General features: G+C 35.0%; 3 protein-coding genes across 5 annotated transcripts; 2 read left to right on the forward strand and 1 right to left on the reverse strand.

The window, feature by feature from the left end:
- The first annotated feature begins 120 nt into the window (after positions 1-120).
- Positions 121-3,081, forward strand: LOC136417864 (CDK5RAP1-like protein). Its single transcript, XM_066403714.1, has 9 exons — positions 121-480; positions 544-715; positions 778-988; positions 1,609-1,871; positions 1,930-2,141; positions 2,195-2,393; positions 2,449-2,646; positions 2,700-2,900; positions 2,955-3,081. Exons 1-9 carry the CDS (start codon positions 205-207, stop codon positions 3,044-3,046), a joined length of 1,824 nt encoding a protein of 607 aa, XP_066259811.1. The 5' UTR covers positions 121-204; the 3' UTR covers positions 3,047-3,081.
- Positions 3,082-3,384: 303 nt separating this feature from the next.
- LOC136417757 (sentrin-specific protease 8-like) lies at positions 3,385-4,330 on the reverse strand. Its single transcript, XM_066403558.1, has 2 exons — positions 3,886-4,330; positions 3,385-3,768 (listed from the first exon to the last, which is right to left on the reverse strand). The coding sequence occupies exons 1-2, from the start codon at positions 4,218-4,220 to the stop codon at positions 3,456-3,458; spliced, it is 648 nt and encodes a 215-aa protein (XP_066259655.1). The 5' UTR covers positions 4,221-4,330; the 3' UTR covers positions 3,385-3,455.
- A 770-nt stretch (positions 4,331-5,100) lies between these two features.
- Dlg5 (Discs large 5) lies at positions 5,101-21,660 on the forward strand. 3 transcript variants are annotated; one of them, XM_066403635.1, is made up of 25 exons: positions 5,101-5,298; positions 6,494-6,568; positions 6,629-6,732; positions 6,888-7,158; positions 7,319-7,538; positions 8,274-8,448; positions 8,500-8,781; positions 8,838-9,041; positions 9,457-9,604; positions 9,669-9,941; positions 10,122-10,399; positions 10,626-10,799; positions 10,857-11,016; positions 11,287-11,613; positions 11,850-12,129; positions 12,306-12,526; positions 12,571-12,821; positions 12,882-13,078; positions 13,204-13,484; positions 13,536-13,762; positions 15,180-15,387; positions 15,592-15,784; positions 15,966-16,187; positions 16,238-16,421; positions 20,536-21,660. In XM_066403635.1, exons 2-25 carry the CDS (start codon positions 6,532-6,534, stop codon positions 20,548-20,550), a joined length of 4,932 nt encoding a protein of 1,643 aa, XP_066259732.1. In that variant the 5' UTR covers positions 5,101-5,298; positions 6,494-6,531; the 3' UTR covers positions 20,551-21,660. The 3 variants fall into 3 exon arrangements, with proteins under 3 accessions (XP_066259732.1, XP_066259733.1, XP_066259734.1); XM_066403636.1 differs by lacking the exon at positions 20,536-21,660 and having other exon boundaries at positions 5,102-5,298; positions 13,216-13,484; positions 16,238-16,558; XM_066403637.1 differs by lacking the exon at positions 20,536-21,660 and having other exon boundaries at positions 5,102-5,298; positions 12,586-12,821; positions 13,216-13,484; positions 16,238-16,558.
- Positions 21,661-21,736: the final 76 nt, after the last annotated feature.

Genomic DNA, 21,736 nt, shown 5'->3' on the forward strand with positions numbered 1-21,736 from the left:
ACTGGCATTGATTAAGGCCTACATCACCCGTACTACGTTGCCACATTTCATACTTCATTTCTCGCCTTAAAGATATCTTTTTTAACCTCGCTTTTTGTTATCCTAAACATTTGCGAATTTCGGATTTTATTTTCTGTAGAAAATTTTAAATGTTTTTTTAATGACACGAGATTTTATACACAATTAAATAAACAGTGACCTAAAATGAATATAAATTACAGAGTACCATTGACAATTTACTCAACATTCAAATCAAAAGTAAAACCCTCCTGTTCTTCCTATATCTTTCCAAAACTTCAAATAGCTAGAAATATTTCTTCCACCTCCAAAGCCAGCAACAGCTTTTCAGAAGAAATTTTGAATAAGAAGCCCGAAGCCCTGCAGTCAACATTTAAAAACAAATTGTTAAATGGTCCTAATTTACGAGATTTTTTCAATGACAAGCATGGGATCCAAGAAGATGAAATACCTGAGGAACAGGTTTGTGCCGCAGAGCTGTGGTGATATTAACATGTCGGCAGAATAGAAATATGTATATTTTAGGTTGTTCCATATCTAATACAGCCTACATTAGATGGGCAAGGACGGAAGGTCTATTTTGATGTATATGGCTGTCAGATGAATGTGAATGATACAGAAGTGGTGTGGGCAATTTTGAAAGAGAAAAATTATGAAAAAACCACAAGTTTGTTAGATGCAGATGTTGTTTTAATTGGTTGGTCTTTTTCTGAATATAAAAATATCATTTATAAAATTATGTTAATTGTCTTACATAAGTTACTTGTGCAATACGCGACAGTGCCGAGGAAAAAATATGGAACAAGTTGAACTATATCAGAGGTTTGAAAAATAAGAGATCAAAGAAGAAACCCAGTCTTAAAGTTGGAATTTTGGGTTGTATGGCTGAGAGATTAAAAGAGAAAGTTCTGGAAGCTGAACAGGCTGTTGACATTGTAGTTGGACCAGATGCTTATAGGGATTTACCAAGGTATGTAGAACTGCAGAGAATGATCACTCTTACAATACATACTTTGGAGATATCTGAAATGGTAGGAGTTGTTACAGGGTTGGTTGAATTAAGAAAAGATATGCCTTTTAATGGTCATTATGAACTCATTTTGAAAGTGAAATTCATTTGTCTAGGTAAAGAGAATATCTTAAAAAAGCAAGAAATGGCGATTAAAAACAATAAACCAAGAACATTGCTAGCTCAATTTTATGTATAGTGAACTGTAAACTAAAGAGTTTATCAATGCAATTTAAAGCTTTAGGTTGATATGTTTAGGGTAGATAGGTAATGGAATAATTGATTGACTTTTGACCTGCTTCTATGTATCTTAAAAAAAGGATAAATCGACGGTTTTGCGTTTATTATTAAAAATGTGTTCATTTTATTATTATCTACATATTCTAGAACTTTTAAACTCATATTCATTACCACTGTATAGAGAAAAAGCTGGCAAATATGGCAAATATTCTCTAAATCTCCCCTAATTTCATGTCAGTTTTGTAATCTCAATAATAGCTAAGATCAGACCAGTGTTGATTGAATAATCAGTATTCAGTATAAATGTCTTACATCTTTCATAATTAATTTGCATTTTTTAGACTGCTAGCGTTAACTGAAAACAATCAAAAATCAGTTAACGTCCTTTTATCCCTTGATGAAACTTATGCAGATATAACTCCGGTAAGACTAAATGAGAATTCAGTCAGTGCTTTTATTTCCATTATGCGTGGTTGTGATAACATGTGTACATACTGTATAGTACCTTTCACCCGAGGAAGAGAAAGATCTAGACCAGTTAGTTCTATTTTAAGAGAAGTAGACGATTTGTCCAATCAAGGCGTCAAAGAAATCACTTTATTAGGTTTGATTATATTCATCAAATCTAGTGATTTCCTAATCTAATTTAGAAAAAATTTTAGGACAAAATGTCAATAGCTACAGAGATATTTCTGAGAAATCTGTGCCTGATAATATTACATCCATGGCAAAAGGTTTTAAAACTGTTTACAAGGCTAAGAAAGGAGGCCTGAGGTTTTCTGACTTACTCCGTAGAGTTTCAGAAATTAATCCTGAATTAAGAATCAGATTTACTTCTCCACATCCTAAGGATTTTCCTGATGAAGTAATTGAAGTAGGTGTTAAGTACCTACAACCATGCGTAGTATTGAAAAGTTTCTTTACCAGATGATTCAAACTCGCTCAAATATTTGCAATTCCCTCCATATGCCTGCTCAGTCTGGCAACTCAGCAGTTCTGGAACGCATGAGGAGAGGATACACGAGAGAAGCCTATTTAGAACTGATTTCTCATATTAGGAGGAGGATACCAGATGTGGCTTTAACTTCTGATTTTATTTGTGGATTCTGTGGCGAAACTGAAGAAGGTGTGTACTCAAAGTTAAATTTGGATTGAATTAATACAAAAAAATTGGTTTCTAGAATTTGAAGACACCTTGTCTTTAATCAATGAAGTGAAGTACAGTTATGCCTATTTATTCCCGTATAGTTTAAGAGAAAAAACTACCGCTCATAGACGGTTTAAAGACGATGTCCCGCTGGAGGTCAAAAATGAGAGATTACGCAGAATGATTGAAGTGTTTAGAAGGAATACGTTCATATTAAATAACTCACAGATCGGTAAAATACTGCTTATTGTCGAGTTATCCAAGAAATACGTCTTTATATTTCAGGTAAAAAACATTTGATTCTTATCGAAGGGCCCAGCAAACGATCCGAACATTTTCTACAAGGCCGCAATGATAATAACTTGAAAGTTATTATACCAGGCAGTGAACCAATTCCATCGAAAGATGGACATTACTTTAAGCTGCTAAAGCCCGGTGATTATGTGGCCGTACAGATAAACGCTGCTAATTCTCAAGTTTTGAAAGGTACGACACGCGTTTTGAGGAATTTTCTCTTTACTGCAGAACTGTTATTTTCAGGTATTCCCTTATACTTTACTAAACTTCAGGATTATTATAACGAGGAAACAGGTAGAGGTCAGTGTGATAAAGTGTCGTCTGTTGTAGGATAAGATTATAAGTGTACTTAATAAAATGTGTTGTAAATGATTATTTATACTTTTTATTTTGACTGAAATTCTTTTTACCACTTAATTTGAGTTCTCTAAATTTATCAAGAAAACGGCATTATTGTTTTTCTAATCTAAACTGATGTGAAAACTGAGAAAGGGCAAAAATTTGTAAAAAATAGAAAGGATTTACTACCTAAAACAAATGTTCTTTAAATTTAAAATTAGGTAGTGATATGAAATGTTTCAGTGACTATCTTACATTGTCTTGGTGGTTTTTGATAATTTTGGGTACAAATAATAATACCTTATTCTTCAACAGGAATAATATATAACAACAGTTCTTTATTCACAGATCAGTTAATAAATTAATATATACAAATCAGTTCCCTAGTAGCAATCAAAGTCAATATCATCCATTCTTTGCCCTTAATCTTTCAATAATACTGAGTATTTCCAACCGTTTTCTCTGCACCTGTTCAAGAGTAACTTTGGGGCACCCTTTCAGCCGTCCATAGTGGCTGGCATAACTGGCAAGCTGTTCTGTGTTGCAGAGAACATGAATTCCACAATCATATCCATTATTTTGTTGTAATGTTGAAACTTCTTCAAATCGACCTTCTATGGGCAAGTCAAAGTATTGAAGCACTTTCTCTACAAAATCCATTGCTTGACATTCATTGCTGCCACGTGATGAATCAAAATGAAACATAATTTTTTCTGAACTGAAATAAATTAAATGGGTTGCAGGGTAAATTTTTTGGTATTAAAGTATTAGCAATATTGTTGGTAATGGTAAATTAGCAATAATAAAATCAATTTAAAATTAATACAAAACCTACTCTGAATATGCCAATAAGCTCCAATGACTTCCTCCTGAATACTCAGTTTGCTTATTATCATTTAAGGCAAAAAATATAAATTTGGGATTTTTCTCCTTAATTAAAGGACTTAGAAATACTTCCAGTTCTTGCTGAGGCGAGATCTTTATACATTGGGTGACTTCTGGAGAGACAAAGAGGAACGAGTTATTTCCTTTGAACAACTCGGTTTCCAAATATTCAAAATAGAAGGATATGATGGTGTCATTAAGCCAGTGGGGTCCCTTGAGGAGATCCACATCTGATTTACGCAACAGGCTTTCATTGTAACTGAGAACTGTTATGTTCGAGTTCATATTCTGATCGTTGGCAATTCTTGTAGTGTTATTCCGGCATTTAATTTACTGGGAATTTTAATAGTTAAAATATTTAGGTTACAAAATGTTTTGACATGTTTTAACAAGAATGTTTGTTCTTTTGTTAGGCGTTGTGTTCGGTGTCATAAATTTGACAGAACTGAAAGTGTTCCTATAGTAACGTGTTCGAACGTGTTGCCCCAGAATTAAAGTAGGAGGTTGGTTAATGATATGTCAACTTTGTCAAGAATGTAAACAAAGATGCTTTATTGTCTATTTTGATCTATTATCTATTAATTTTATCTAAATTTTAATTGGCAAAATTCAAATGGACTTTAAAATTAATATCTGATACCGTAATACAATGTAAGGAATAAAATCCATGATAATTGTGTTCTGCATAAAAATTCCGTATTCTTTATTCCAATGGTGAACTAACAGTTTCTTGTTAATTACCAAGTTGAATACTTAAATGTGTTTTTTTCATGTGTAACAAATATTTAAATTTTCTAACAGGCATTAACTTACATTTTTACGTGTGTGTAAGTAAATATTGATTAGCTATTATTCTCTCTATTATTTGAATAATATTTATTTTAGCAATTACACAGAAGTATGGATGGTATAGGGTACATTTGCTTTGTGGGTATTTCATTGGTTGCAATTCATTGTTACTGTTAGATACTAATAGAAACTGAGCACAAATAATTATAAAATAAAGTGGATAATTAACGAAATTAAGCAAATATTGAGAAAGTCAACAAATGGGGTAAAAGGAGAAAAAAATTTACCCGTTACAATTTATTCATTTACACGTTCATCAGTTGCAATTAATCCTAGCTGTCGCCATCTTTCGACATTTTTTTAACTTCAGTTATTTCCTATTTTCCGTTGTCTTGTCAAAGTCATTTTTTATTTTCATTTTAGTTATTATTATTTAATTTTATATTTTGCCAAAGAAAAATGTTTAAACAATGAACAATGGCCGATTCCGACGAAAAGAAAGTTTATGAGTGAACGTGTACCGCTTGACCTCTCAAGGGAAACAATGAATTCTCCAGATTAACGTATAATGCAGGTAAGTAGGTTCAGTTTTTCCTTTTAAAGGAGGAGGTTCCCATAGGGGTATTACTAATAGTCTAAATTTAATCTTGTTCTGATGGAGTTAAGGAGGATACATTGGAAACTGGGTAACTGATCAATTGTTGTATTTTTGGTGATGGTAAAAGTTAAAATGATATATTCCATTTTGCCTTAATAAAGTTCTAGTTTCTGTGCACTAATTAAGACATCTTGTTATTGCTCAACTGGTTTCCAAATTCCCCATCAATAGGTACTCCAGTATTTGAGAAAGTAAGCCATTTGGCAGTGAACATGTAGCTAGTTTAGTAAAGAACATATCGTAACTGAAATCATAATCATTCCTCCACTAATAACTTTTTAATCCATGAAATTAACATCCTACTTGGTCACTTGGAAGCATCTCTCACTGCAAAACAACTATTCTCTACCCCGAATTGGTCAATTTGCTACACCATTCAATAAATTCATATTAAAAAATATTTGTCAGCATTTTTTGGCATTTTTTGTATGGTTCTAATGCAGTCTTAAAATGCTTTGATGACAAGGGAGTAAGTGCAAGAGGAAGAGCAAGAAAGACAGGCATTTTCTTGGGCAAAATTAAAATGTATTTAGTTGATTGATTATGAACAGGACATAGCTATTATTTTATATTTTAGGACTTAGTTCAGGGAATTCCTCAAACAAGAAAGAAGTCATTTTCCTGAAAAAACTTAAGTTTTTTTTGTATGTACTTGAATTTGTGTTAGTTCATAGACCATCAATTAAAAATTTGTAGATTGTATTGCCAACTAATACTGACTGCTGCTTGCATAAGCTCATTAAGAAAACCGTTATTTCAACAAAATTTAACAAATAAACCAGTTGTTCTTCATTACACATAAGTACTTAATATAAAACTTATTTTAAGCAATGTTAATGTTAAGCACCTAACTGTTGTTTAATTCATATGTTGGCAAATTAGTATTGCAAAGTTTTATTTGATGTTATGTAGAACCTGATGAAGATATTAAAGTAGGTAGTTTGGCTTACACATTCATTATGATGATTATTGACGTTTTAATCATAATGTGTAGCACACAGATATTTATTAAAGTCTGTAATTTTGAAATATCCATCCTTATTGTTAAGTGAAAGTAATAGCCATCTTTATATTCTAAATCTATTGTCTTGAATCCAATAATTAATTTCAGGTAGTTTTAAGTAGCACACTACTTAAGACACCTTAAGGATGGCTTCCAACACTGATGGAGGGGCTGGGAGCAGCAGTAAGTACATTTAAAATCTTTACATTTGCTTGGTGTTTACCTCTGGTGTGTTACATTTAGACGCCCTCTCCAGAAGTTTTGCAAACAGAGATTATGACCCATATAAGCAACCTTTTGAGATTAACAGCAATGAATTGAGCAGTTCAAGAAGGCGCTGTGATCATGTAAGTGTAATATATGGTTGTGGAAGAAATTAAAAGTTTTCTGAATAAACTTCTAACTGATTAGAACATACGGGGCTTTCCTGAGACATAGTTTATCTCTACAGTTGCTTTTTTTCTGCATCACCATTAAAGTTCATTTGAATTTCCCAAACTAGGATCTCGATTACTACCGAGAACAACACAGAGCTGTAATGAACCAGCTGGAGGTTTCCAGCCAAGATTCGGCCTCGTTGCGTACTAAATACAACGAGCTTTTGGCAGAAAACAAACAGTTGCGGGACGACAATCAGCGCTTGTTGAGCGAGCTCACGGAACAAAATGGAAATGCTTCAGATGCCCTGTACATGTCTCATACTCAAGCTTTATCCAAACTGGAAGTGGCACAAGATGAAAATGCACGATTGCTGAAACAATGCGAAGTTTTAGGTAACTCAATGAGAAATTCTCAAAAAGAATAGAATCTGGAAACATGTTTAGTTTCTTCTTATGAAACTGGGGCAATATTTATTATTTATGTGATTTCAGCAGTTTTGCGAATAATTCCAATAATTTAATAAGTCTAACCTGAACTAACACGAATTTTTAGGACAAGAAAGAGGATCCGCCCAGCGAGACGTGCAAGGACTCAAGCAGCAGCTGGTGAAGTTGTGCAAAGATTACGCAAAATTTAGAGAGGCCCATCAGAAACTTCAGCAGCAATACGAGGATTCTGTTAATATGACGATTAAAGCGAATAAGGATATCAAGCGATTGACCGACGAAAGAAATGCAACGATGGCGGAGTATACTCTTATTATGAGTGAGAGGTAAGATTTTTCTATTATTTGTTTAAATGTTTTGTTAATAACAACTGTTTATTTATTCTTATATTAAACTGTAAAATAGATTACAAGAATTTGCGTATATGCATTTTGTATAAAGGGAGAAGGAATCATACATATTTAATACAAAGTTTAGGATAATTTCATGGCATATTATTTATTTCTAGTACAATCTGGTGAAGATAAATTTTAGTCTTCAATTTATTATACAAATATGTATCTGTTATTAGTAATATTTCTTGCGATGTTTTCATTTCAATTAGTAACCCGAAATAGCATTTACCATATGATATTGGAAGGTGTTAATAAAATTCAAATGATTTTTCTAGGTTTGCGGTATGATTTAGTGCAGTTTTACTAAGACGACGTTTCTATACGTCCTCGTTTCTTTTTATGTTCTTTAAGTTATATGTGCTTTTTCAATGCATCTGTGGTTTATGTGTAATAGAAAATACAAATTAAACCATGAGAATAGGTTTGTTTGTTGGCAACGTCAATTTATAGTGATACTAAATATTAGAAAAAATCAAACCAAATTTTTACATCATACATTAATTTTACGTGATAAATAGAAAAAAGTGCAGGGCAAAAAGAAACTTCAAATTCAATTTAAAATATAGTCACATCTCTACTAACTTTTAAACATCATCAAAATAATTATTGTTTGTAATTATATCGATTGAGATGCTGATTGAATTTCCTATTATTTGCCATCGTTAGGGACACGGTGCATAAGGAAATGGAAAAACTCAGCGATGACTTGTCGCAAGCGAAGAAAAAACTTAAAATCCTAGATGTCGATAATAAAGAATTGCAAGAGGCCAAACGCGGAATGAGCTACCAACTCGAATCGTTGAAAAGAGAAATTGCTAGTGCTTTGCATGAAAGGGATAAGGCAAGTGATATAAACTGCACTCAATGCTATTAAACATGAAGCAATTTTTAGGCTCTTAAAGAATGCAACGATCTACGCGAAAAATTCGGCGAATTGGGAGCTACTTCGGAAGATGGCCGTCTTTTGTTAGGCGACCAAATGAAAAAAAGTCGTGGACGATTAATTGATAGTTTAGGAACATTGGGTGAGGGCGGTGGAAGGAAGGAACATTTGCGGGACGACTCCCGTTCCATCTGCCAGAGGCAGCGACTGGAAAATTTGGATCAAGCAAATCAAGAACTGGAATCTCTTAGGAAAAGTCTCGATAAGGCACAAGCTGAATTGGCGGAATCTGTTAGTACCAATATGGCAAAGTTTTGCTTGAATAATCATGTTAAACATTTTTGTAGAGACAAGAAGCGGAAGTTTCCAAGGGCAGAAGAGATTGGGCTTTCTCCGAACGGGACAAGATCGTGCTTGAGCGGGAAAGCATTCGCACTTTGTGTGATAATATGCGAAAAGAACGGGATAGGGCTGTTTCAGAATTGGCGGAATCTTTGAGAGAGTCTGATGCTATTAAGAAGCAACGTAATGAATTAGTGAAGGAGAGCAAGGTATGTAGATTAACCTAAGGAACTTTTTATGTACATGTTTTGTTGTAAATATTATATATATTTTAAAAATTCATTTTCGTAACTTCCTTCTTAAACTCAGATCCATCTTTCTCTTTTATTAAAATTCGAACTTAAATGTCGAATCATGTATATCCGTAAAAGTAATATTTATCTCAAATTTGAACCAAATGCCTGATAGAAATTGTAAAGAAAAGATTTTCAAAGTTTGTCAGATGGTATTTCGGTAACAAACCATTTCCGGACCAATTTTTGTATCAAAATTTTTCTTATTTTTGTTTGTAGGAGTTGTCTTAGAATTCCCTAAGTAACATTTTGCAATGCTCTATATAATTAAGCATATTTCAAATCTTCTTTTTTAGATATTACCGAATTATCTGTTCTTTTGTGAATATAGGCTTTACGCGAAGCCTTAGAAGCTCACATCGAACGGGAAAGCCGACTATCCCAATCAAATATCGAAGAACAACAGCATGCCTGCGGGCACACGGAAGTTATTCAGTTAGATCTGACAAATTCCGACGAAGAGGCATTAGAATTCGCTGGTAAGCTAATTATTTATTCAGTTGCCTTATTTCGCTTCACTAATTACTTGCACATCCTACATAGGTGGAAGAGATTTTCCAGGCGATGGATCAGTTTATATTGCCTCGGTATCACCTGGCTCATCGGCTATCGGGAAGTTTTTCCCTCATGACCGGATTCTGCGCGTGAACGATGTGGACTGCAGTCAAGCTTCCTTGCGCATGGTCACTGAAGCAATCCGATCCAGTATGCCGGCGGCTCATGTTTTAGTGCGTAGAACTCGCTGTGCAAGAAATGAAATTCGGTCCACCGGCGAAAAGGTTGCTAAATGGATCCATACTGCTCGACTGGCTCCAGGTGATTTGCGCTTTTTTCATTGTTAGTAATAATAAATAAGGACCCTTTTGTTAAAGTAACTCTGTATGGTAGTAACAAATGTAACCCCTATATCCTTTTTTGTCCATATTTTTAGTTTTACGAGGGAAAGAACCTCACTTTATATCAGATTAAATTAAATATAAGATTTTCATGTTGCAGGTTGTCACGGTCTCGCGTTGAAAATGGGTGTCTACATAAATCGAATTAGTGATGGCAGCCTGGCAGCACGCGACAAGAGTTTGACCGTAGGCGATCGGGTATTGCGCATCAACGACAAATCTATGGACGACATTGAAAGCGTGCGCGAAGCCATGCAAGTGCTGAATGACGAGAGTGCCGATGTCATCAACATCACGACTCTTAAGATGAGTTATCCCGAGTGTCCCAATGTTTTTACTCCTGTTAGGAGGAACAAGAAAGAAAATAGAAGCTCACAGGTGAGCTGAAATTAGAAATATTTTCTTTATTACTGGGGTGCTCGATTAACCAATAAATTTGTAAAATTTTTAAATAGAATTTTGTTGTTGTGAAAGTTAATTTCTCATTAAGTTTCTTTTTTTTACTGATCATTTTTAGGTTATTAGTTTTTTTCCTCTCGATTCGTTATTAATAAACTTGAATCACGATACAATTTTACAATTAAACGTGGAATTATTATTTTAGACTGAGGACTGGTTGAGTCAAAGTGATTACAAGTACGGCAACCAAGAGAAGAACAGCGGCGCTTGGCTTAAGGAAAAATTCGATCTCATGCGAGGTCCCTGGAGACATTCTAAAGAAGACAAGAAAAAGCATCGAAACAGTTCGCCTAATCCCATCGATTTTGGTCATGAACAAGTGAGGATTGTAAAATATATTTTGAAGTCAGTTTTATTATTATTATTGTTGCGGCAGGTTATTGCAGAATTAGATTCGGTCTTGGACAGCTATCACCACACTGATACCATAAAGCGGTCCTCAGTCGTACCAAAAAGGCATTTGTCATCTACAAAAGAAGAGAAAAATAACGGCGGCACGTGGCCTAAGGCACGGGCCACTGCAGTACTAACATCAGGTATGGATGTTTATATGTCTCTTATAATATAATCCTTAAAAAGTTCTAGAATTCGGACATAGCTTAAGGAAAAATTAATAAATTCTCTCAAGATAAGTTATTTGTTACTTAAGCCATCTGTAAAATATTTTACTGTTCCCATCCTTTTCATAAATTCTTTATTTTGTATATTTTTATATTGAAAATATAATCCCTTTTTTATCATATTATTTCATGACTACAATTCGACATTTTAAAATGATATTGATATTTGGCATAATTTATGTATAGGAGGTGGAACTGTGGTGACCCGCAGTAAAGAGCGTCCCCCTTTGAGTATTCTGGCTCAGCCGAAAGATACCCAAGAATATTACCGAAAATCAACGCCCATTTCCTTGGTGTCTCAGTCGTCTGGCAACCGTCACTCAGTATACAAGAGCGTGGACACCAGCCATCATTTTGGTATGCCGGCTGCCGATTCGTTTGAAATCGTTAATCGAGTTGGCACCACTAATCGGCACAGCGTCAACATGAATTCGGATAATAGTCTCGATATGCCGGTGCAGCGCCTTTATGAGAAGGATGTCATGAACTATTATAAGAAGAACAGTCGATTGGGTAAGGGTTTTAGATACTTTAAAGCAGTGTTTAGGGAGGTGAGTGGTACTAAATAGCTTGACAAAAAAAAAACAAGATAAATTGTGCGATTTTGAGCAATCTTGAAAATAACTTTATTTTCACAACCTGAAAGAGGGAATTATTATATTAATATTAAGATAATTATAATATTACTACGAAACGCATTAGGCGAAGTATAGAATAACGGCGGTCTTAAATGTAAAAATCGCATTTAGGGGTGAGCAAATACGGATCAGATTCCGAACGTGACATTATTCTCGGAGCCTCTCATGACAGTGGCGCGTCTCATTCGCGCGGCCCAAGCCAACTGTTCGTTCCACAGAGGATGCACTATCCATATCACCCTCATCCCCATCCACACATTAACTACTCGAGGGAAAGTTTTAATTTCGAGCCGTATCAACACAACCACAGTCCTTCGGTGGATGCGGGCACCAGGCGGAGACCCGATTTATTGGAAACCGGAGGTACCTATCCTAGAAATCCGAGAAATCGGTAAGTTTTGAACGATAAGTTTTTATTTCGCACGTGCGACAAAATGTCTAGATTTGTGTTTTGTTTAGAGTAAGATATGTCGTGAACAGTTACTCGAAACTAAGTTTAATACTTTTGCAAAAAAAAAACACAATTGTTTGATGATAAAGCAAATGTTTTCGATTTTCACTTTATAGGGAACAGCGATTTCGTGTCCCCTCCAATCCTAGTGTGACTTCCAAAGTCAGCACAGGTAGCATAGAGCGTGGCAGTTCTGAAAGAGGCAGCCCCATGCCGATTTTTCACGTAGAGGTTTTAAGCAGCCCAGGTGACCATTCGTCTCAATCTAATTCCGCTAAAGATTACTGTCCTTGGGGCCACAAACCACTACCGGGCGAGCTACGCAGAGTTCACATAGGTTCGTCCGGTGTTCTCTTTACGCCTAACATTGAATCCTCGAAGAGCGCCGTTGTTTAGATAAATCGAACGAGCCTTTGGGCATCCAGATCGCAGATACTGGAGGCATTTTTGTATCCACTGTGGCCGAAGGCAGTTTGGCCAGCCGCGTTGGTCTGCAAATAGGCGATCAATTGTTAGAAGTCTGCGGTATTAACATGCGCAACGCTACATATAATTTGGCTGCCAATGTTCTGATGCAGTGCGGGAATTCCATCACTTTGTTGGTTCAATATAGTCCGGAGAAATTCCGCGAGGTAAGAATTGTCGGGTGGTGTTAGTTTGTTTTGAATTTACTTAAACATTGTTATTCACAGATGACTGAAGGCGTGGCATCTCTTTCTGGCACATCTTCGAATGAAGACGAAGACGAAGAGGAAGAGGAGGAAGGTGAAGGAGACGCTACTCCCTGCAATTCTCCGAAGGAGGTCAGAAAGACTCCTTCAATGCAGAATAAACCGTCTCCTTTGATGATTTTACAGCGACAGGGTGTACCCAGCGTAAATAGCACAAGGTTTGTCTCACTTTTAGGACCCTAACATAATGTGGTCGTTGAAATCCTTTTATTAAAAAAATCAAAATTTAAAGGGTTATCTTATAAAGTTAAGACCCGTAGTTTCTTGTTTGGCTTAGAAACAGCAATTTTCTTAGGGGGTCCGTTGAGGAGCCTCGCTATTTGTGCATTGAAACATTGAAAACATCAAATTTGGGAATCTCTTTGGTCGGAGGGAACGCTGCTGGCATATTTATTCACTCAGTACAATCTGATTCTTTGGCTTATCATGCGGGATTACGAACTGGCGATCAGATATTGGAGTATAACGACACGGACTTGCGAGCCGCGACAGCGGAAGAAGCGGCTTACGAACTAGCTAAACCTGCAGACAAAGTTACTGTGTTGGCACATTACAGGATCGATAGTAAGTTTCTAATTTTGTGGATTTCGTATGCTGCATAATTCAATTTTGCAGAATATAAGGAGATTAAAGACAGTCCCGGTGATAGTTTGTACGTCCGTTGCGGATTTGATCGCAGTGGAAACGAGTTGACGGATCCTCCACAGTTAACCTTCAATAAAGATGACGTTTTATACGTGGACAATACGATGTTCAACGGAGTGCCAGGACAGTGGCGGGCATGGAGATTAGATAGCGAGGGGCATCGGCAACAATGCGGCGTGATACCCAGCAAATATAAGGTAGTATTCTAATAATTGCGTATTTTATTTATTAGGTGTACAACTTTGCTTCCGCCGTTTTTGAATAGATGTATGTAGCGGTAAGTAATGATCGAAATAAATAACCCCATGTGGGCATGCAGGAGCCTTGGGCACCTGTTAACATAACCTCATAAAAATATTAGTCTATTTGTGTCTTCATCATAAAGTTATTCGCAATTGAAAATGTCAGTGTACGAGCCAAATTCTCGTCATTTGCGGGAGGTTTTACTTTTCTGCTTCAATATGAAGAAATCTGCTGCTGAGGCTCATCGAATGCTCTCAGATACTTATGGGGAAGCCACTATTAGTGAAAGGACATGTCGTGAGTGGTTTCAGCGCTTCAAGAACGGTGATTTTCACGTCGAAGACCAACATAGCGGTGGAAGAAAGAAGGTTTTCCAAGATGCGAACTTGGAAGCATTACTTGACGAAGACTCGTGTCAAAGTCAACAAGAATTGGCACAATCATTGGGAGTGACTCAACAAACAATCTCAAAACGCCTCAAAGACATGGGAATGATTCAGAAGCAAGGATATTGGGTGCCGTACGAGTTGAAACCAAGAGATATTGACAGGCGTCTGTTCGCTTGTGAACAGTTGCTTGCAAGGCAAAGACGGAAGGGATTTCTGCATCGTATTGTGACTGGGGACGAGAAATGGGTTCATTACGATAATCCCAAACGCAAAAAGACTTGGGGATATCCCGGCCATGCTTCCACGTCGACGGCCAAACCGTCTATTCATGGTTCCAAAATCATGCTCTGTATTTGGTGGGATCAACTCGGCGTAATATATTATGAGCTGTTACAACCAACTGAAACAATCACAGGTGCTCTTTATCGAACCCAATTAATGCGTTTGAGCCGAGCATTGAAAAAGAAACGGCTGCAATACAACGAGAGACATGATAAAGTGATTTTGCAGCACGATAATGCTCGACCCCATGTTGCGCAAGTGGTCAAGAAATACTTGGAAACATTGAAATGGGAAGTCCTACCCCACCCGCCATATTCTCCTGACCTAGCTCCTTCTGATTATCACTTGTTTCGATCCATGGCACATGGGCTAGCTGACCAACACTTCCGGTCTTATGAAGAAGTAAGAAATTGGATAGAATCGTGGATCGCTTCAAAAGATGTCCAATTTTTTCAACACGGGATTCGTATGCTGCCCGAAAGATGGGAGAAAGTAGTGGCCAGCGATGGACAATACTTTGGATCCTAAAGGTATAATTAGTTTTTTACAATAAAATCGCGAAATTCGGAAAAAAAACGGCGGAAGCAAAGTTGTACACCTAATATATAAAATATAAATAAAACAATCATTAATTACAGTGATTCGAAAGTCTTGAAGTCGTGACGATCTTTGTGTATACTAGAGTGTTGTCATGTTTTAGGTAGAAGAAGAAGTGCTGCTGCGCAGAGGAGGCGGTGGAGACGCATCTGAAAGTCGCAGCACGGCTACCGCCAGACGTAGTTTTTTTAGAAGGAAGAAACATCAGCGTGGAAGCAGTGGCTCTTCGGGATTGGGGTCGTCTAGTTCTCGCGATTCCAGAGAATTAGCCAGTTTTTGCAATTTATCGCCCGGGTGGTACTCTGATAGCGGTAAGATCCTCTAGAAAACTGTAAAAATTTTGAGTACTATCTTCATTTATTGACATATAATTTTAACAATCTTTATAATCATACCGTAGGAAATGATGAACCGACTTAATAAAAAGGCTCGTTAGTTTTTACTATTCTACGTTTATTAAAACGATAGGATCACTGAAAAACATATACTACAGTTAATATAATTCATGATTACAGGCTCCTTACACGAGGATTTATCTCAACTGTCCTATGAACGAGTTGAACGTCTTCAATATCCAGAATTTCGCCCCGTACTCGTTTTAGGTCCCCTCGCGGAATGTGTAGCTGACAAATTGGTGTCTGATTTCCCGGAAAAATTTCAGAGACCAGTTCCCGATACACGCAGATGCACTCAAGCACAACTAGACAGGTAATTTCTTAAAATCGTAAAAACAGGCCACTATTCTCAAAGAGACTTTTGATTTGAACAAATTATATTAAAACTCAAAGACAGGTTAGTTTATGGTTCGGTTATTTTTTGTTTGTGAAATTTGTTACCTTGTGTAAAAATTGGTTTTCTGTGTGTTTTAATTTCTTATATTTGACTACAGGGAATTGGAAGACGATCTCATCATCGAATATCGACGTAGAGGCTCGTGTTACGAGTGCATCACCGTGCAGGCTGTCAAAGGAATCGCCAATGCGCAACTACACTGTATGATGGACTGTTCAATTGCCAGTGTCCAACGGCTGAGGAGACTGCAAATCAATCCGATGGTGTTGCTAATTAAATTCAAGAGCACAAAGCAAATTAAGGAGGTTAAAGATGCCAGGTAAGTCTAACGGTAAGTAGAAATGGTTTAATTTAATGTTTTGTGTTTAGGTACAGTTTGGATAAACTGTCGGGTAAAGCCGCCAAGGAGATGTTTGAGCACGGTCATAAGTTAGAAGCTGAATACCGGCATTTGGTGACCGCAGTGGTGTCTGCTGGTGCAAATATTGCACATGTTTGCGCTCAAGTCAAAGCAGCCGTTGAATTGGAACACCGGAAAAGCCAGTGGGTTCCCGTAGGTTCCGGTCATTAAATAACAACTGTTATGGTGTTGGTTTTTTTTATATAGGGGTCTTCTGAAAATATCATTTACTTTTTAATGCAATTATTGCGGTAAACGATGTTGGTTTCAATTTCGGTAGTTGGTGCAACACACTGTTAGAATTTGAAAATATTGATCTTTTATTTTATTACTGACCGCAAATACCAGATTAATCAAGGCAATAATAGACACTTTTTCGTAGCATTAAAATATTATCGACTACGTTAAATTCTATTTAACAATTTTGGCATATAAAATAGAGTTTTATTGTTTGTTACTACTACAGGCAGTTAGCGCGTAATTGCTCAATTTTTCTGCTGTTTCTAGATAGTTAACTGATTAAAAATATCTTCATTTTTTTTTACCGAAAAATCGATATCGACTTTGGCGATTTTGTCAAAAATGTAATGTTACTACATTTTTAGGATTAGTGAAAATAACAGTGGTATACAACTATTAATTTCAACTTTTAGATTGTTTATGCTACAAGTTAACAGCATACGAGGTAAAAGCCATTATAAAACGGTTCGCATGTAAACTAAATATATTGCCTCATCTTCAAGTGTTACGCATTTTACACTAGACTTTCGAGAGCCAAGAATATTAATCCTGCTCTGGACGCGTTATTTTTTGTTGCATCAAGAAACGCGTTAAGTCTGACGGGCCCATAGATTAAAAAATTGTATACAAGAAAAGTTACGTATTTTTCCATCAACAGTAAACGTTTCTTGGTAACATCACATTAAAGTTCTTAGTTGGCAAAAAAGATTGTCCTTTTTTATTAAAAAAAATATATATATACAGTGTGACCCACTTAAGAGCGGGACACCCCTGTAAAATTTTTATTTGTGGTTCGATTTTGATCATTTTTTTATATGTTGTAGGGCATCAAAAACTCTATTTTGTGACAAGTTCTTGTTACGCTCGCTTAAAATCTAAGGTCTACTTTGCCCCTTTCTTATGACGAAATTTTAAGAAAAGACATTAGGGAATTTTTTATTTTAAATTTAGCTTCAGTAATAACTTTAGAATTATTCAAAATGGCTGTATTTCAAATTTCGTTAAAAAATGTTTATCCATAAAAAAGTTGTAGAGCAATCCAATTTTAAATTTATTGAACCATCTGGATGTAATAATTTTTGGTCAAGTTGGCTGAGTACGGATCCAATAAACATAGTTAAGTCACTTGTTTTATCCTTGTCATTAAATACAATGCAATTGTCTTTTTGTAAATAAATAAACCAGTTCTTGGTGGTTTAGAAGAAAATTTAACTGTTTTTGATTGAAGAAAAAGTTCAGATATGAATAATCAATTAACTTTAAGGGAAAAAATTGAAATAGTGCGTCTTTCTGGTGACAATGACAGAAGTGTAAGAGAAGTGACTAGAATATTTAACACAAGATATCCTAATCGACGTCCGATTACTAAAAGTACAGTGAATCGAATAAATCGTACATTTAATGAAACTGGAGCCGTTGATAGATATTTGTTAAAAAACAACCGTCCTGGAAATAGAAATGAAGGTGATACAGAAATCGCAATTTTAAATTATTTTACTAATAACCCACATGCTACATTAAGAATAGCAAGTTTAGATTTAAATGTACCGAGGGAAAAGATTCGTCGATGCCTGAAAAAGAATAAAATTAAGCCATTTAATCCAAAATTTCTGCATACTTTGGAGGAAGGAGACAAGAACAGAAGATTGGAATTTTGTTTGTGGGCGCAAGGGGAGTATCAAGATAACAACAATTTTCTAAAATGTATTCTATTTAGTGACGAAGCTACATTTACTACTAACGGGATAGTTTCTTCACAGAATTTTAGTAATCGGACGTCGATTAGGATATCTTGTGTTAAATATTCTAGTCACTTCCCTTACACTTCTGTCATTGTCACCAGAAAGACGCACTATTTCAATTTTTTCCCTTAAAGTTAATTGATTATTCATATCTGAACTTTTTCTTCAATCAAAAACAGTTAAATTTTCTTCTAAACCACCAAGAACTGGTTTATTTATTTACAAAAAGACAATTGCATTGTATTTAATGACAAGGATAAAACAAGTGACTTAACTATGTTTATTGGATCCGTACTCAGCCAACTTGACCAAAAATTATTACATCCAGATGGTTCAATAAATTTAAAATTGGATTGTTCTACAACTTTTTTATGGATAAACATTTTTTAACGAAATTTGAAATACAGCCATTTTGAATAATTCTAAAGTTATTACTGAAGCTAAATTTAAAATAAAAAATTCCCTAATGTCTTTTCTTAAAATTTCGTCATAAGAAAGGGGCAAAGTAGACCTTAGATTTTAAGCGAGCGTAACAAGAACTTGTCACAAAATAGAGTTTTTGATGCCCTACAACATATAAAAAAATGATCAAAATCGAACCACAAATAAAAATTTTACAGGGGTGTCCCGCTCTTAAGTGGGTCACACTGTATATAAATGTTACGTTTGGCATCGCTTACTTGAAGACCTTGTGTTAAATTTATTCGAATTCTTTTTTTCTGCATACTTGACATGCAGGGATTGTATGCTCTAAGCAAATAAATTTTTTGCAAAATCTACAAAAATATCGTGTTTTCCGATCTTTATAGAAAGCGTATCTCCTCTCTTTATTTCTAATTCTTCGTGAAGTCTCAGTGAATTCAGTGCCACTAATTTTTGCTGCAAACAGTCTGATGTCTCTAAACAAATGCTAGGAACTCGTTTTTATTCGCATGTAGTTCATTACAAGTTTTTTACCAAGTTCTTTTAGAAAAATTATTCGCTCAACTGCAGCATTCACGTTATTTGAATTTGTTTTGTATATAACAAAAGCATTTATTCCGGTAACATTGAGGAAGACTATATAGGATTACCATGGGCCATCTTCGTGTATTTCTAGCAACATCATATTTTGTAAAAAGTTGGTCAATTATATCTACTACATATTTCATTAAATTGTAAAAAGAGATCATTTCCGGCTTAGTGTCACCACCAAACTTTAGATTTATATAATCATCATGATGCAAAGTTGAGAACAAAATAACGTATTTATTTTTCTTTGGAATGTATGAAAGAATCGTCACGTTCTTAGTAAATCCAAACATACTCGATTTTTCCGGCCACTTTGTAAAAAAACTCTATTGAAATTTGTCTTTTATTTTTTCGTAAAGTTCTAACCACCGTTAGCTGATGATTTTTCAGTAAATTATTGACAGCTTCTACTGACGTTAATCAATTGTCCATTGGGACGTTTCTCCTAGACTGTGATATTGGTAGACAGATTCGACTTACATTATAGGACATATTTCTAAGATGAAATGAGCCTTCGGGTTAACTGTCGGGTAAACTGTCGTATTGTATTTCTAAAATGAACGTGAGTCAACTAATGAATATACTTTTAATTCATGCTGATTAGTCTTTTTAGGTAGGTACATTCTGAATTTGCAACGATCTCGAAATACCCAAAGCATTTTATCGATAGTTGTGTATTCTCCTATGTAATGTTTCTAACAATTTTTGACAATATTTTCAAATATTTTTTTCATTGGTGCAAAATTTTTTCGGTTTTTGTGTTGCAGTCGTATGTTTATATTGTCCATTCGGAGACGCCTTATTAAAAAACAAAATCTAAGTGCCATTGTAACTACAAAGATACCCGTAAAATCAGTTGCTTAAAATTCAAAAATATATGTCTAGCCTTCGTGACATACGTTTGCTAAGTAAAGTAAATCAAGAAGGGCTCTTATTTCTTATACATCTGTTGCCCTGGCATAAGATTTATTTGCATAGTAGTCAGATATATTAATGTATATATTTGTATTTTGCAATATTTTAGTTATTACAGTGTGATCAAAAAACAACTACCAACATTCTAGTGGATAGATTTCATTTTTTACAACACTGATAACTCTAGGAAGTTTCAAGCACGTTTTTTCGTCTTGTTTGAATATTTCTTGGATAACAATGCTTATTCTATTTTGTGCCGTCTTTAGATATATAATGTAAAAGGTCACGTTTAATAACACTAGATTGACTAGATGATTCTTCCGAAAACGCATTCTCATTTATTTCTTCCTCGCTTTCAGAATCATGATCACTAACTTCTTGTTCATCAGCATCAGCCTCAGAGTCATCAGAATCTGTAGCAACTATTTCGTGCAGCAGCCTCAACTTCTCAACCTCTTGTTCATATGGATCCATTTTCTATTGAATAATGAGCATAAAAGGCTATCAGGGCATATACTGAATTTAAACAAAAAAAAAATTACTTACGTGAGTGAACGTGTTGGGTCTGATATCAAAACAAAGCTTTAAATCGTCTGTTATTTACACGTTGCAACTTGTAATTGTGGCGACAAATTTACTTTGGCTTAGCTTAATGGTGCTGCAGTGCATATACGCCTCCGGTGCCATATAACTGAATTAATTACTTTTGCATGGGCCTGAGAAACCCAACACGTCCACTGCAGGGTTAAAGCTAGAATTTACTCAATTTATGAACTACTTGTAGGTCTGATATATAAAAATCTATGTAGGTAATAGGCTTATATACACGTTAAAATTGTTAATCTCGATACCTTTCTTAATATTTAAAAAATATACAACTTTTTGAAAACATTTATTCGATTGTTCCGGTTTTTAATGTCTTTTGTAATATTTTCTAATGACAAATAATAACTTGGAACATGTGCCTTCTTAGTCGGCCAATTTTTAATATTTACATAACCAGCGTAATATGTCTTATACACCAAATTGCATCTTTATATGATTTATCTTTGTTTGATAATCAATCATTCGAATAAACATTGCAAGTTTTCTTTTAAGCTCGCTTATAAATCAAGTTTCTGTCAAATAAATCAAATTTCAACAGAAATTTAATTTCTTTGCTTAAACTGTGTCAACTTAAAAAAAATAATTTCTTCATTCTTGGTTCTGTTTAAGGTACTTTTTACCACTTTAGTTATGTATATATTAAACGCTAATACTATGATATTCTTTTTATGCAAAATAACGATCTAAACGAAAGGCATCAAAAGTTTTTTTGTTTGAATTATTAAAGCATGTATTTTAACACATAAGTTTAGCAGACTAGACAATTTGTTATGCGGTGGGTTGTATAATAATATATTGTATTCTGTGATTATTTTTTAATACTTCTCAATTGTTTATTTCTTACATAACTATATGAAATATACTTACATTATGTGATACAGATTGTTGTTTCATTTAATTTATGTGCTTTGGCAGAATCCACGTTACAATTTTCTTTCCTAATTTCTACTACAT

This window comes from Euwallacea similis, chromosome 30 (assembly GCF_039881205.1).
Source record: "Euwallacea similis isolate ESF13 chromosome 30, ESF131.1, whole genome shotgun sequence".
NCBI classification, from domain to species: domain Eukaryota; kingdom Metazoa; phylum Arthropoda; class Insecta; order Coleoptera; family Curculionidae; genus Euwallacea; species Euwallacea similis.